This window comes from Rhamphochromis sp. 'chilingali' (genome assembly GCF_963969265.1).
Source record: "Rhamphochromis sp. 'chilingali' genome assembly, chromosome: 10".
Lineage (NCBI taxonomy): Eukaryota > Metazoa > Chordata > Actinopteri > Cichliformes > Cichlidae > Rhamphochromis > Rhamphochromis sp. 'chilingali'.
In genome coordinates, this window is record NC_137937.1 from 33292792 (window position 1) to 33307577 (window position 14786).

General features: G+C 40.8%; 1 protein-coding gene across 1 annotated transcript; it reads right to left on the reverse strand.

Moving 5' to 3' along the window:
• Positions 1 to 2975: 2975 nt before the first annotated feature.
• On the reverse strand, positions 2976 to 14618 carry LOC308404881 (protein transport protein Sec24C). The gene is made up of 21 exons (XM_080895161.1): positions 14391 to 14618; positions 13380 to 14075; positions 13228 to 13286; positions 12894 to 12947; positions 12485 to 12596; positions 12217 to 12344; positions 11948 to 12083; positions 11351 to 11460; positions 11130 to 11242; positions 10861 to 11049; positions 9892 to 9988; positions 9675 to 9773; positions 9379 to 9546; positions 8762 to 8858; positions 8534 to 8682; positions 8228 to 8366; positions 7337 to 7458; positions 7045 to 7224; positions 6120 to 6317; positions 4015 to 4104; positions 2976 to 3512 (listed from the first exon to the last, which is right to left on the reverse strand). The coding sequence occupies exons 2-21, from the start codon at positions 14026 to 14028 to the stop codon at positions 3372 to 3374; spliced, it is 3030 nt and encodes a 1009-aa protein (XP_080751287.1). The 5' UTR covers positions 14029 to 14075; positions 14391 to 14618; the 3' UTR covers positions 2976 to 3371.
• Between the last annotated feature and the right edge of the window lie 168 nt (positions 14619 to 14786).

A 14786-nucleotide genomic window follows, 5' to 3' on the forward strand; every position in this document is an offset into this window, starting at 1 on the left:
TAGCACTCTTTCAGCAGCATTTTCAATCAGCTAAAAGCTTTTTAGAAGTTAACATATTTTTTGATTCCTACACATTTTCCAAGCTGATGATTCCTATTGGTATATTACCACAAGTGGAAGATTCCAGTCGGTGGAAAAGCACAAATGGAAAATATCACTAGCAAACAGCCATTGTTTCCATGAAATGGGTTGTATGCTGAAATTATTTTTTTTCATGTTATTTTACAGTCTTATGAGAATAAAAGCATTTTAGCTATTTGAAAAAGAAGAGTGCCCAGAGTTATTTGATTTTTAAACATTGCTACTGACTATTGACTGGTTCACCTAAAATATTAAAGCTCACCCGAAAAGTGGGATAAGCCTGGCTAAGGGTTAGGCTATATAACCACATGGACCCTTTTCCAGCAGGAAGAACTGATCAGAAATTCATTACTTACAAAAAATAATTTTGAGGCTTTTTGAAAAAATGTGCATTATAGTGAGAAAATAAGAGAAAATGCAAATTTGCCTTTAGAAAATAATACCATTATATAATATGATAAAAGTTGTAATACCATAACGTTATCGTCACTGTTTCCTTTTTTTTTTTTTACTGAAAATCAGAAAAGAGTACTGACTATATATTTTGATACTAAGTCCTGACAGCAAAGATTATCTTGGGGTTGTAATGCTCCTGGTGGTTAAAATCAGCAATACAGCTATATTCTCTCTGCATGCATTTAAGTGTGTATTTGGAGCAATTTGAATATGTGATGTTCAATCTTTGAAATACTTGAAGATGATGCACAGCCTACATTTCCTCATTCTTTATCTAAAAAAAATAAGTTAGAAATTTTGTATTTGGTATTATTTTGTATTGTCATTCATTAATATTTGGAGGCGCTCAGTATAGTCTGTATCGACGTGTGTGCATAAACCACTCCTCTCACCATCGCTTTGGTCATGCCACCACATCAGGACTATTTTTTAGCTGCATGCAAAGTGACAGAAAACAGAGCTGGGTAGCATATAATTTATCCTTAAATCTAATAATTTTATTCATGCACCTTTGTGAAGATTAGTAATTAAATGTCATAGTTCACCTATCTTATCCAAATGAGTGCATCCGTCTTCATTTTCGTCTAAGAAACGATGTTGGATTCTATTATGAAAACAGCAATAATGAATTTCCGGTCTCGTGCTGATCAGCTCGGCTAAATTGACGCAGTCAACTTGAGTTGGTTCGCAGCTTCCTGAGCGGCAGCGGAGCTTCGACTCTTTGTCGCTCTCTGGTGGACAAACAGTCCAACGGCAAGCGCGACAACGTAATCGAACACACCTCCCGCCAGCTTGGTGCGTATTTCCAAATAGGGGCAAATATGAGAGAGCTTGTTTCTGCTGTCAAAACGTGCCGCTATGTGTGCAGTAAATAAAAGTTTTCTCTTCAAGTTTGAGGAAGAGTTACATCAGCATCTTCGTGACTTCCTCAAAACAACAAATATGTGTCAAGTAATGGACACAGCTGTGCAGGAAATACAATAAAAACTCATTAAGTATGAAAAAGTGCAAAACTGTATTTAGTACTGGCTACTTTAATGTTAAGCGTATGTAAAAGTACTTTTACTAAAGTGTTCTACCTCAGTATATATTTCATAGCTTATTTCTAAAGCGCAGTTTTGGCACTTTAACTTAGGTAAAGGATCTGAATACCTTCTTTACCACATTGTTTTTATTTTAAATTTTGTTTATTTTACTTATTTGTGAGGATTCAGATTATCCACAGCTTTTGTCCCTCATCACCGTCTGGACTCTCCCAAGAAGTCAAGTTTCATTTCAGATAGTGTTGGACAATGACTGGTTGCAGTTTAACCTCTACTCCTGAGGTCCACATCCTCTTTAGTGAAAATGGTTTCACTGATCTGAGCTCTACCCAAAATGCGTGAAAAGCCTACACACTGCCAATAAAAACTACAGACATCAACTCAGCAGTTAGCAGATTTCTTGGAAGGACACGCTGACTAATAATGAATGTTGAATGTTCTATCTGCATCTTTTCTTAATGAGCTGGACTCAAGACCTGGACAGAGGACATTGTGAAATTGGCCGGCAAAGCCTGAAATGGGCTAGAACAGAAACAAATACTCTTCAGAGAAATGCACACAAAAAAATAACTGTGATTAATCGTGAGAATCTGGGAGGATAAGAAGGTAACAAGATCTAAAAATAAAAGCTGTGAGATCAGAGACACGAGGACTAAGAATGAGACAGAGTTTGATGCAGGCCCAGATGGCTGCTGGTAATCAGATTACCTCTGAAAGAAACCATTCGCTGCAGGACAAATATTATTACAGCACTGACCTTTTAAACTCTGTCGTTATGAGATCAAATCTTCATAGGTTATTTAAAAATAAGCACCTTTCTACTTAAGCACTTCTGTCAATAAAACCTTTCTTCACAAGAAGAGATCACAAGAGGTGTTGGTCTGAAATAAGTAATCTCAGATATTTCAAAGAATGACTCGTGGACGAGGTAAATTTACAGTTCCCAAAATATACGAAGACAATACCTTCAGTAATTCTATGACACTGTGTAGTTTCACCCAAATCACAAGGTTTATATTTGCTGTTTTCTGAGAAAACTCCGTTGTTCTCGTATTCTTTGCAGTAGCACCACCATGGTTTGTTGGTCCAATGCACTTTATGAAAGAAACCTGAAACATTTTTTTTTTTTACATATTTTCTGTTGAGAGCCAATGAGCAATTGTTGGCATTTAGCTCAAAGCACCCAGGGCTCAACTACAACCTCACAGAGTGTGTCAAACTACACGTGCCCCCCGCAGCCCCTCGCCCATGCTTCAGCAACATGCTTGAGTGTTGCTTGTAGCAACATAATTGCTGTGAATTAATGTTATCAGCCACGTGGACTCATTAGACAGTTGCCCCTTTGGCCACAAATGAATCTGCTGCTGCAAGATGACACCTGAAACTTCCCTTCTTGACTGAGTTCATTTATTTATTGGACATATTTCTCACACAGAAACACATTCTGGGCATCGCACACACACTGAGACACACGTACACAAAAATCTCAGGCAAAGATTAGAGACTTTCCACGATAGAGGAATAAATGAACAGTCCATTCAAAACAAAAGAAGTCACACAAACATAAATAATATCACAGCAGTCCTTCAACAGATCAAATATTGCATCATTTGAAATGTCTCCATGCATTCCTTATATATCTGACTATAGACTTTCCTCATTACTCGATTACATTACTGTATGAGAGCTTTGTTCCTCCTGTGGTTGTTGTTTGAGGTGGATACTCTGTGGTTTCATCTTGTGTTAAAGACGTTGTATCCACATAAATATGTAAATATGTGTGTGTGTGTGTCACTGCAGCAGGCGGACAGAGTTGACGTGGAGATGGTAGAGGAAGTCTGCGTAGGACGCGCCTCCATTGGGGCTCTTGTCTTCCACAAGGTGGCGCTGCAGGGCCTCCTCGCAACTGTCGCCCTGCTTTACCACCCACAGCTGAAAAAGAACGATACGCAGGAGGTTACGCTTTCGAAAGCGTCTCCGGTCTTAAGTCGTGCTAATCTGTACACAGCTGCATTACATATACACACCAAGACTCAAAACACGAGTTTCTGCAGCTAACCCCGTCTGTGTCTATGACCTGAAATCACAGGGTGCTGCTGTGAAGAAGGCATCGGGCTCTGCAGGGAAACTTTCTTGCAAGATTTCAGCTTGCAGCTGATACATAACTCACCTTCTCCAGAGGAGTTAATGTTCCAGATAATAAATAAGCCCCTACAAAACCTACTGACTGATTCTGTACAAAACGGCATCACCATTCCTGAAAGAAGCAGTGTATCTCAGCGTGCAGGTTTATAGCTCAAATGAGAGCTGGGAACAGATGTGGACTGAACTCGCTGAGATGACAGCAGATGTGTAACATAAGGTCATCATACTGGGGTGATGCTGTCTGAACAAATACACTCAGCCTTCAGCTGCAGTTGACACAGCCGCTCACCTTGCGGGTGCACGATGCCCCTGAGTTCAGTGTGTTGATCAGGGATCGGATACTGATGGACAGATGGTTTTCCAGAACTGGCAGCTTGGTCTGGAGGAAAAAACGGAACAAAAATGAAAAAGAAACACCTGAAAAATATATTTTTTAAAAGAACTTCTCATTCCACATAAACTGCTTTGTGGATGACATTTTCATAGGTGTGTTTTTATAGCACTTTGTTACAAACAAAAGCAATCATCACTTTATGTACTTAACATCTTTTTTTTTTACCTTCTTTTTTTTTACTAAAAGAGCTGAGATTTAACAGTTTTATGGGCTTTTGTGTTTTGTTTTTTTACTCTGGCCACTTTTGACTAACATCTACTGACTCAACAGAGTAGGACAGTTAAACTCCCTCCCCCACACACACATATTAAAATGATTACAGAATGATGGCCTTACTGTTTGTTAATTCAGTCATGCAAACTGGCTGAATGTTGAAATATGACCAAAAGGCTCACTAACACTGATGGTGAGCTAGTGCACCTCTAAATAAACAAGCAGGACTGTCAGAAACAGTGCTCGCAGCATCAGTGGTCTATCTTACTCCTAACATCCAACATGACACTGCTGAATCCTCCCTCAAGGTCCTGGAGTGCATCTGTGGCCACTAAGTTTTATAGAGTGAAGCAGCTGCACCTTGGTGTGGACGACGCTCATGCTTCAGGATTTCCTCCAGAAGAAACGAGCTCGCAGGATCAGGAAACTTAGGTGGTTCTTTGGTGGAGTCCAGACAAGTTCAATTATCAGAAAAGACGCTAAATCATACATTTAACGTTACAGCTGGGCCCTTCTGTGTGGAGTTTTTTCGACTTGTTTTCTCTGTCATGTGATTCGATAACTCTGAATTGACGGGAAAGTATACGTTTAAAGAGACTGAGCTCATGGCTCATTGTTAGTCAGTGGTGATAGTCTCGGTTGTTATGCAGCTGTACTGTTTAAAAGACTGTGAAACCTGCAGTCAGCTGAGACTGAAGAAGTCACTCGGATGAGTGAAAGCGCTGCAGATAAACAGAATCAACTTTCCTGGGTTTTACTCGGATTATTGAGTGTGCATCCCAACCCAGATGATTATGCTGTGAGCTCTGGTTAGACAAGCATTCATGTTACACTGAATGGCATTTGTTTCTGGAGTAATCTCTGATGATCAGACGCGCTTCCAGTTTAAGTGCATTTAGTTTATTTTTTAACACGATGGCTGCTTTGCTTTAATGGCCTCCATGGTCACAATGGGCTAAAAAATCTCTGCTTTATGTGCTGCTCCACCAGTAAGTGACCACACGGTGTGCATGTCTATTCATCTTCTCTGCGCTCTTATAACAGATACCCCATTCTTCACTCTCTGTGAGGTGGTTGCAGGATTAGAAAGCTGCATGCTCAGAGGTTTTTGACTTGTGATCACCTCCATGGGAGAAATATTGCCCGACTATAAAACTAGCTGAAATGTTGACGGTAATTTTAGTGTCCAGGGGGGCAGCAGAGCGAGGGTTCAGCGGTCAGAATGAAATAAAACAGTGAAGATGTAAAACTGAAAAAGCATTGCCTCTGCAGCAACCTCCCTTGATACATTTAATTTCACTCAAATAAGCAGCCAGCTTCAGTCCCTTTAGTTCATGTTTGCCTGTTTATGCACGACGACTGCAGCGCTTTAGTCTCTGCTGTAACTGCAGAAAATAAATCATTCATCCGATTCATGTGGTGTTGACGTGGGAAGCGACCGTACGGTGTGCCTCTTATCTTTTATCTCCATGCCCTCATAAATGCATAGTGTTTTCTGTGTATATGTTATTGTAATGAAGTTGTTTTTGAAAATGTAATGTTATTAAATATGTCTCATTTTAATGAGTACATCAAAAATGAGAGCAGAAATTACATTATGGTAGACTTCTGTGACCCTTTCCATCAAAATAACAAAGCTCTGCTCTGTAAATCAGTTATTATAGTGATCACAGTTTATTTACAATAAAGTAATAAATATATTTATCATCATAAAGAAAGAAAATTTAAATGCCACTAAAATCTGACATAATCTCTTCTATGCATCCATATCTTTCCTCAATCCTCACCTCTCCAGAGGGCAGGGATGAAAAACAGCTGGTGTTGAAGAGCTCAACCAGTGTGCATGCTGGGACTTGGGTGCCCACCCATAGCAGCAGCGTGAGGGGTGTATGAACCAAATAAAGACCTCTGGGCTCCAGGCTAGCTGCAGAGCAGCGCAGTGCCTCCTCTGGTTTTGGAAGGTTGGAGCTGTCAGTTGATAAAGGCTGCAGGTGACGGAGGAGTGAAAAGCTGAATTTAGTAAAAGTCGTCAAAGCTCAAAATGGCACAAGTGGAACTGTCCAATGGTGCAAAGGCTAAGCTAATGGTGACTATTTAAAGGAGCAATCACTTACTAAATACATAGCGTTGCTATTTTAAGCGCAATCTCTATGCTGACTTGTTCAATGGAAAAAGAGGTCACAGTTCACCACTAATGCAGGGCTGGAGAAATACTAGTTTGTCAATGACTCATCAGCACCGTGGCCTGTGCTGCCTGGCTGTGACTGCACTCTGTTCTTAAAATAGAGAATAGTTTGCTACATGTAACAGGAAATCAATCCTTTCTCTTTCTCCTTTCGTTTTATGAATGAAAAACTAAACTGTGCAGACAGTTTTTCTGCTGAAACCTCACTGCATTTAAATATATATGTAAATTTAAAAATCACGGTAATGATACAATTAAAAATAAATAAAGTAATTTTTAATACAGCTAGTGACACTTATTGTACCATAAGAATAAATTCTTCTTGCTTTTAGAATATCTCATCACGACATGTGAGCATAAATTCTAACCATTTCTCTCTGCTTCATCCAAATGAGCATCTGACACTATTTTGAAGTTACTTTATCACAACTTTATCCTGACATATTAGCGTCACTCTGATCAAGAACACCTTTATTTAACAGAATAAAGACATGTAAGACAAACTCCCATGTGTTGATGGCACTGACCAGAGGCAGCAGCAGAGGGTAGAAGTGTGTGGCAGTGCTGCAGGTGTCCATGCGCAGCACCTGGCAGCGCTGCTGCAGGCGCTGATGGATGGAGCTCCTCAAGCCTGGCAGCAGCACTTCACTCTTCCTCAGGCTGTTGATGTAAACAGGAAGAGCTCGCAGATACTGAGGAAGAACCAGCTACAGGACGCACACAGTGCAGTACGTATGGTCAGCAAGATTCAAAACAATTCAACTATGTGCAATATAATAAAACCATAAAAAGCGGGACATGTGTACGCAATGTTCTCACCTGCCCCGCGGACACTGAAGCAGAGCAGCAGTGTTTTCGATAGGACGCCAGCGCTTCCGTAACCTCCGTCTGCAGCTCCTCCCTCAGCTCCTGCAGGGGGCGCTCCTGTACTGCACAGTACACTGACCAGACAGAACGAAGGCATCATTTGAATATCATTTGGCAGCTTCAGATGTTAATATTTATGGGGATGTTGATGCCTTTATTAAAAGAAGAGAAGACAACATCAATACCTCAGAATCTTTACATCAAGCTTCATTCAGACCTCAGTGTAAATGCCGTCACTTTACAGGGGCGAGTGAATAATTTTACCAAGATGCCACATGAGAGACTGTAAAGCTGCACCAATAAGCTTTTAAAGAGATAAAGTTACTATAGTACAGACTTACAAAAACCCCCAAATAAAACTGGCAAACAGATGATTAATAGCATGAGATGGGAATGACGTCATATTTTTATTAATAATAATAATAATATTAAAAAATATTACAGATTATTGAGCGCAGTTAATTGTATATTGATTAATTTCAGGTTTTCATGCAATTTTCATTATGTTTAGGATTGACTCACCTAAATATTTTAGTATTTGAATATTTGTTCACTTTAAGGATTTAGTTATTTATTCGTCTTAAAAAGCAGAAAGCTGTTTAATCTGACTTTCGTTTCCTTGGTGTTGCTCTCTGCTCCTGTTCTGTTTATCGAGTGACAGAAGGCTGCAGCTCTCTGAGTCTTCATATTACATGAAAGTAGAGCAGAAATCCCAGCAGGACTCCTTCCTTTAACTTGTGTGTAGGTAGATTTTGTCACACAATATAATTTATATTGTTATAAAGTTAGAAAAGATCAAAGACAGCTCTAATAGTCTACCCGTGAACAGTGCAAACTCCTTACTCTTCTTGCAGTAGAAGGTGAGTAGTGTTTGGGCCTGGTAGTGACGAAAGGTGTCCTGTAGCTGATGTGAGCACCGCAGGGTCAGAGTGTGAACCCTGGTCCTCCGGTCTCCTGTCTGGAGGGTGTAAGATAAAACAACCTGACACACAGGACAAAAGGGAAAAAAACAGGTTTAGTGTACAGCTAACATGTAAACAGGTTCCCAGTATGTGCAGTTACCGTTCCATCGATATCACCTTATTTGTAAACTACATCAGCAAAAAGCTTTAAAATTGTCACCATAATGGATTAAAATGACAGACCCACCTGTATGGCTACGCCCCTCGTCTCATCCAGAGCTCTGGTGTGTGCGAGCTCCACAGCCAGTGTGGTCCACGTATCGAGGGTGGCCAAAGTGACACGTCCAGGGTTAGAACCAGGAACAAACAGCCCGTAACAGCCGGACACGCGTAAATCTAGTGAGACGCGTACAAGTAATGGAAGCATTTCTGCAGAGCACTCCCTGCAAAATCTTAACTAAGAAATAAATCTCACCTTTGCTGACAAATATCCTGAGCTCAGCCTTGTAGCCTGTGTGTGTCTCTACAGTCCTCTTTAGATCAGTGCTGAAACGCTCTCTGTCCAATTCTCCCTGTGGAGCATATAAAAAAGATACCAGTTTACAACCAGACCTCACAAAACATTTTCCAAATCGTCATTATACAGATACAGATAAAAGACCTCCTGCAGTACTGATAAATCTGATGGCCTCTTTAATTTTCTCCAGATGGCTTTTTTCTAGTTCCATCTGCTTGTCTGCTGATGTAAGGATCTAGACCTCGTTTTTATTCTTGGTTTAAAAAGCACAATTTGTCACATGTATTTACACACATTTTAAACAGGATTTGTAAGAGTGAAGCAGAATGTAATTTGTCACCCCATTAGGATAACTAACTGCAGGCTGTAGGCTTTAAATTGAGCTGGACTTTAGTGTAGTGTCATTTTTAGTTACTGTGTCTCCCATGTGGCAACCTTCATGGTTATAAATATGCCATGTTTGATGTTGCAGTGTTTACAACCATCACTTAATTCAGTATTATTCAACGTCCAGGATTTTAACCATTTCATTTGTGGAATTCTCAGTGAAACAGTAGGAAAAGCCGCTGATTTACCTGGAGGTGGCTGTAAGTGTGCAGAGCTCCACCTGTCAAATATGGAATGTCGCCTGGCCAAGCCCCACCCACATCTTGGTGAGAGAGGACAAACAGATGAACACCACATCCCTGATGGACGCACTCCTTGACCACTGACACGGCCTGTTCTGATGGCTGAAAGATGGACTGTGGGAGGGGGAGGAGAAAGAAATTTACATATGGTGAGGGGTCATTCACCAAGGATGAGTTCAACGGTTACATTGCGACCCTAGTACCCACAGGTGTTTACACCTTATGGCATTGAGATAGTCTACCTTTGGTTTGTTGGTGCCAAAGAAGCCTGAGCTTGTATGTCCAGTCTCTATCAGAGAGGTAGTATGGAAGATCAGCAGCTTGCCAGGACAACCCAGACCCTAGTTTGTAATACAGTCAGTTATGATTTTATCAATATTTAATGCAGCCACATCGCACAAAGAAAAACCTTTAATTGTGACATTTAGCCTGATGAAGTTTAGTGCAGTTATGCCAAACCTGTAGTACAGCAAGTCCTGCTTTGACAGGCAGCTCCATGGGAACTCCACCGGAGTCAGTTCCTTCTGTGTTGAACTGAGGAACGAGTTGTAACACGCTGCATGAAGAACAGAGACAAACAGATTGTGAAACTCATAAAAGACATCAAGACAAGACTAGAGTTTAAAAACAGTGGCACCTGCAAGTGCTCTGCAAGTGCTACCAATCAGCCTCCTAGCACTTATGGTATCAATTTGAAATTCCTGGGTGACTTTCTAAGTAAGTGCATTAACAAACTTGAATGTAAATGACACCTAACCGCCTGCCTGCCAGGGTTTTGTGGTAATTAGCATACTAGCATTGTTTTCCTAAAAACATGTCTACCATGGGTTAGGGTTATTAGGGTAATAGGGCTATTATCTACCTTATTAAGCCATAAAAACAGCTCGTGAGTTTAATTTTTGTAAACGAGGAAAGGTGAGAAATAAAATGGCAATAAGACAGAGTTCACCTGTTTGTGATGGGTCAAGTTAATTGCTGCATTATCAGAAACAGCCTGCATGTAAATGCCAGCTTGACCCCACATGGTCGCACACCTGGTACCTGTGTTTGAAGCAATCATTTCAAAGGCAACACGATTGCAGGTTTATTGCATACATTTGCAATTATTTTGCCTGTTCTATAGTCTCCAGCCAGCGTTTTCACTATAGTGACTGCAGCATTTGTGGCACCACAGTGGTCAAGGCCACTGAATGAGATCAGGGGAGTAACCATGACAAATGTGCCAAATTCCACAGCTTTTTATCAACATGGACCTCAAACGTTGTGGTTGCCTGTGCTGATTCCCTGCTTTGCTACCAATAAAAGATAAAATATTACTTGAAAGAGTGAAACATGAAACACTGACATGAACAAAGTAGCACCACTGCATCAGTTAGTCATACAGACTCGGCAAAATACATCTGAAAAAACTGCTAGCATCTCTGTTACCTGTCGATGCTGCTGATACAGTCTTTGAGGGGCACCAGAAGTCCTTCCCTCACAGGAAGCTGCAGGTCTTCTGTCTCTGTGATGACCAGCATGTGTGGGCGGGACAGTTCAGGAGTGAGGTCGTAGAGGTGGATCCTGCTGTCATACGTCATCAAACCAACACGGACATCTAAAGCATCACCATCCTCCCTAAACACACAGGATGAAACCTTAAAGACAAACCAGGATTTATCAAAATTGCACAGGAATATTACTGAACACTGTTTTACCTGTTCATAGAGTTAAGCAGCATTTGTATTTGTTGTGTTACAAATTCCAAGTGTCCTCCTCTCAGTGCTGAGACAGACACATCTATGGCTAGAAGGAGTGCAGCAGCTTCCCCCTGAAACAATATGACAAGCGTGTCACAGTTGTACTTAAATTTCACAAAGCCTGTTTTCAAGAGCAGCTAATGATCATCAACATGCAAACAAAACTGTAAATGGGTAACCTTCTGAGAATTGAGGATTTCATATGACCCCGTGCTGAGTTCAGGCCTCTTCTCCTTATCAAGCCGAACCCCGTTCACACCATTGGTAGGCTGGTAGTGCTGCCATGGTACTGAAACACAAGAGAAGCCAGACAAACTGCAGCTACACAAAAAGCAACAAAATACAACAAACTACACTCAGTTTGTCCACAGCAGTTCAATACACTGAAATGGCTTTTAAACTTCTTACTTGTCTTCATTCCACCAATATTTTAAGTATTTTTACTCAAACAAGTACGTTCCATAAATCCATAAAGTCTTCAGGTCAAAAAGACACAAAATATTTTTCTGTTAATAAACAGTACAGTGTAGAAAAAGTTGGTAAAAAAACAAACTATTGAAGGAAACAAAAGACAGTACAAATTTAATTTAATTTAAAGTGAAAGCAAGGAGTTTATTATCAAGCTCGACCCCTGGAATACACGACTGCCCTTAGTGTTTGTACAGACCACATAACTACTGCATAGATGAAGTTTAGTGTATTTGAATTTAATCAAATATAGTTTTTTTTTGTATTTCTGGTATTTGTGAGTTTACCTTCTCTCTGTTAAATCTTACCTTCACTGAGTTTGCCACAGAAGGGGCAGTAAAACCTTTGACCACAATCCTGCCAGCCCATCGCTGGACACATGGAAGCTCCACACCCCCTACAGCCCACAACACACTCTGTCTCTTTGCACAGTGGGAGTGGCTTCTAGAGGCAACAAACAAACACATTTAATGCATCTAATATCTAAATGCCATATTAGTTGATTGTAGCAACAGTATTGTAGCTTCATCTCCATTTTTAACAGAATATGAAGCAAACTGAGCAGCGAGAAACTAACCTCTTCAGCACTTTGTTTTACCAGAGGGGTGATCAGAGCGCCCAGCGGCAGACAGCTAAGCAGAGCGGCCTGACCCTCACAGGGCACACAGTACGAAGTGGAGCGGATGGCAAAAGGACTTGCATTACCTACAACAGAGATAAGCACAGAGGATCAAAGATGGGATGCAGGTTTTAAGTAATGGTGATGCACTGGTGAATATGCCATCTGCAACCAGAGTGCTGGATAAAATAAATTTAGGAATACAGACAGTTTTGTGTGTGTTCACCTCTGTCCTCTACGATACAGGAAGTAGTTGCCAATGGAGGAAGACTGGAAAAAGGCTCAGAGGTAAAAACCTTCCCCTCCCACTCAGCCTTGTCTTCCGTCATCACCTTCACCTAAGGCCAAGAGAGAAACAAGAGGCGGAATCAAGAATATGTTAACATTTCAGAGGAAAGACATATACGTGTAAATGCATGGAATTAAGGATAAATACTAAGCTGCAAAAGAAACAAGCAGAAATAGTTAACGATACTTTACATTAATGGAAATTAGACATATTAGGGAGAGAACATGCATCGTCCTTCAGACTAAAAGCCTGAGAGAAGTTGAAGAGAACATTGTTCTTCACTTTAAAGGAGCAGACAGGAGTTAGTTAGGAAAAGACAGAAAGGTAAGAGGATAAAAGAACTTACAGCGCTAGGCAGTAGCTCTGGGTCCAGACCATAACGAGATTCAGAGTTAAGAGACTGCAGAGAGGAAAGGTAAAAGCTCATTCTCAGAGCTAAGATGACACACAGGTGATAACAGAGTCAACACGAGCTGATGTTCAACCTAGTTTCTGATTCTAAAGAATAAAGGTTCCTCAGTTTTACAGCAGAGTAAACACACGTGAAGAAGTTAGCTTATAATGTTAGAAACTTATAAACAACTTCCTTAAATTTATGGGGTTCTAAAGACTAAGAAATTATTTTGCTATAAATTATTAGAATTATATATATGCATATTTAATATTAGATGTTTCCTCACCTGAGGTGTGAAGCTTTTGACCTGTGCAGCTGCAGTGGGAACAAACTGGTTTATGTTTTCTGGGGAGAAAGGGGAGATCCAGAATAGTAATAAGTGGTCTATTTTTATTCACACTACAGCACATGACATCTGATTAATATTAATGAACTCACCTCCAGAGTGTGCTGGAAGTGTCCACCGAGGCTGCTGTTCGATGGGAGATGTGGGCGAGGCATGATTGTGAGTAAATACTGCAGATGATCTGGCATTTGCTCCCTCAAATCCAGGCTGAGGTATACACTGTAGACTCTCGTTTTCATATAAAGGAGGCCTAATGGGCAAATGATTTTGATGTGGTGACTGAGGTCCATTTACTGAATCCTGCTGTGTGTAGGGATGCTGGAAATGTTGAGCTACAGCTTGGTAAGGGTTGTGAGGGGAATGAAGTGATGTCCATTGGGTGTCACAAGAACGAATGTCTTCATTCATGTTACCTCCTTGGCTTGCAGCTGGAATCGTGGCTGAAACATCAGGAATGACTGGCTGCACACTGTGGTCGGTGTTATTAACATGTAACAAGCTGTTATGAGGATTGTTGTTATTGGGTGAAAATACAGTGAAGTCTCTCTGGAAGCTGGAGCTGGACATCTGGAGGTGGTTGTAGCAAGGAGTGTAATCAGAAGGAGACCTCAGGTTGAGATGCTGAAAGCTGGGCAGAGGGTCAAAGAGGTGTCTTGGAGGTGAAGCTGTGGACCAGTCCTTTTGACCCGCCCACGGCTGGCAGGGTGTCTGGCTCTGATTGGCTGAGGGGACGTCCATCATGCTCCATAACCATCACTGATAGGTGTATTTCGTTTTGGAGGCGTCACCTAAAGAGAAAACAGAAAAATATATCAGGAGGGTTGTAATGTGATCCTGCGCTCTCCACTGACACAGGTTAGATTTTGGAATACGTTGCATTTTCAAAAACACAGATTTTTCGCTATGAGTTCAGTTTCTATGATTTTTAAGCAAATTTTAGCAGAAACTGTCGAGTCTACATAACCGCTAGCTGTCCTTCGGATAGCACCGGATCTAAATGATCATGAAACAGATCAGTAACAGTACACATAAGCAAACACGATGAGATAAAACACCAATGACTCAAGAAACAAATTCATATTCGGTTATAAAAGACTTAATACCCTCGGACATCAAAGGAAACGGCGGGCTCCGCATGCAGCACTTGAACATTTGCGTCCTCATTTTCGCCTCCCCTACACCGGAAGCGAAATGCTTTACGTTATATTAAAATGTAGAAGAATGCACGAATGCAATAATAGTAGTTTTGTAAGCGTTTGATAGTAGCTCCAGCATCCCCGGTTCCCGTTATACACCTGAGACTCACTGCAATGGAAGCGTCATCACGCTGGAAAGTCTCACGTTTCCGTTTGTCCTTTCACAGTAAAAGCCTCCAAAACGTACATATTTAATTCGGTTACTAATTTGGAGTTATATAATGGGACTAGATGAAAATGTTTTCTATACTATATCATCTGTGCTGAATTTCAGATTATTGCACATTTATTTAAATAATTTAA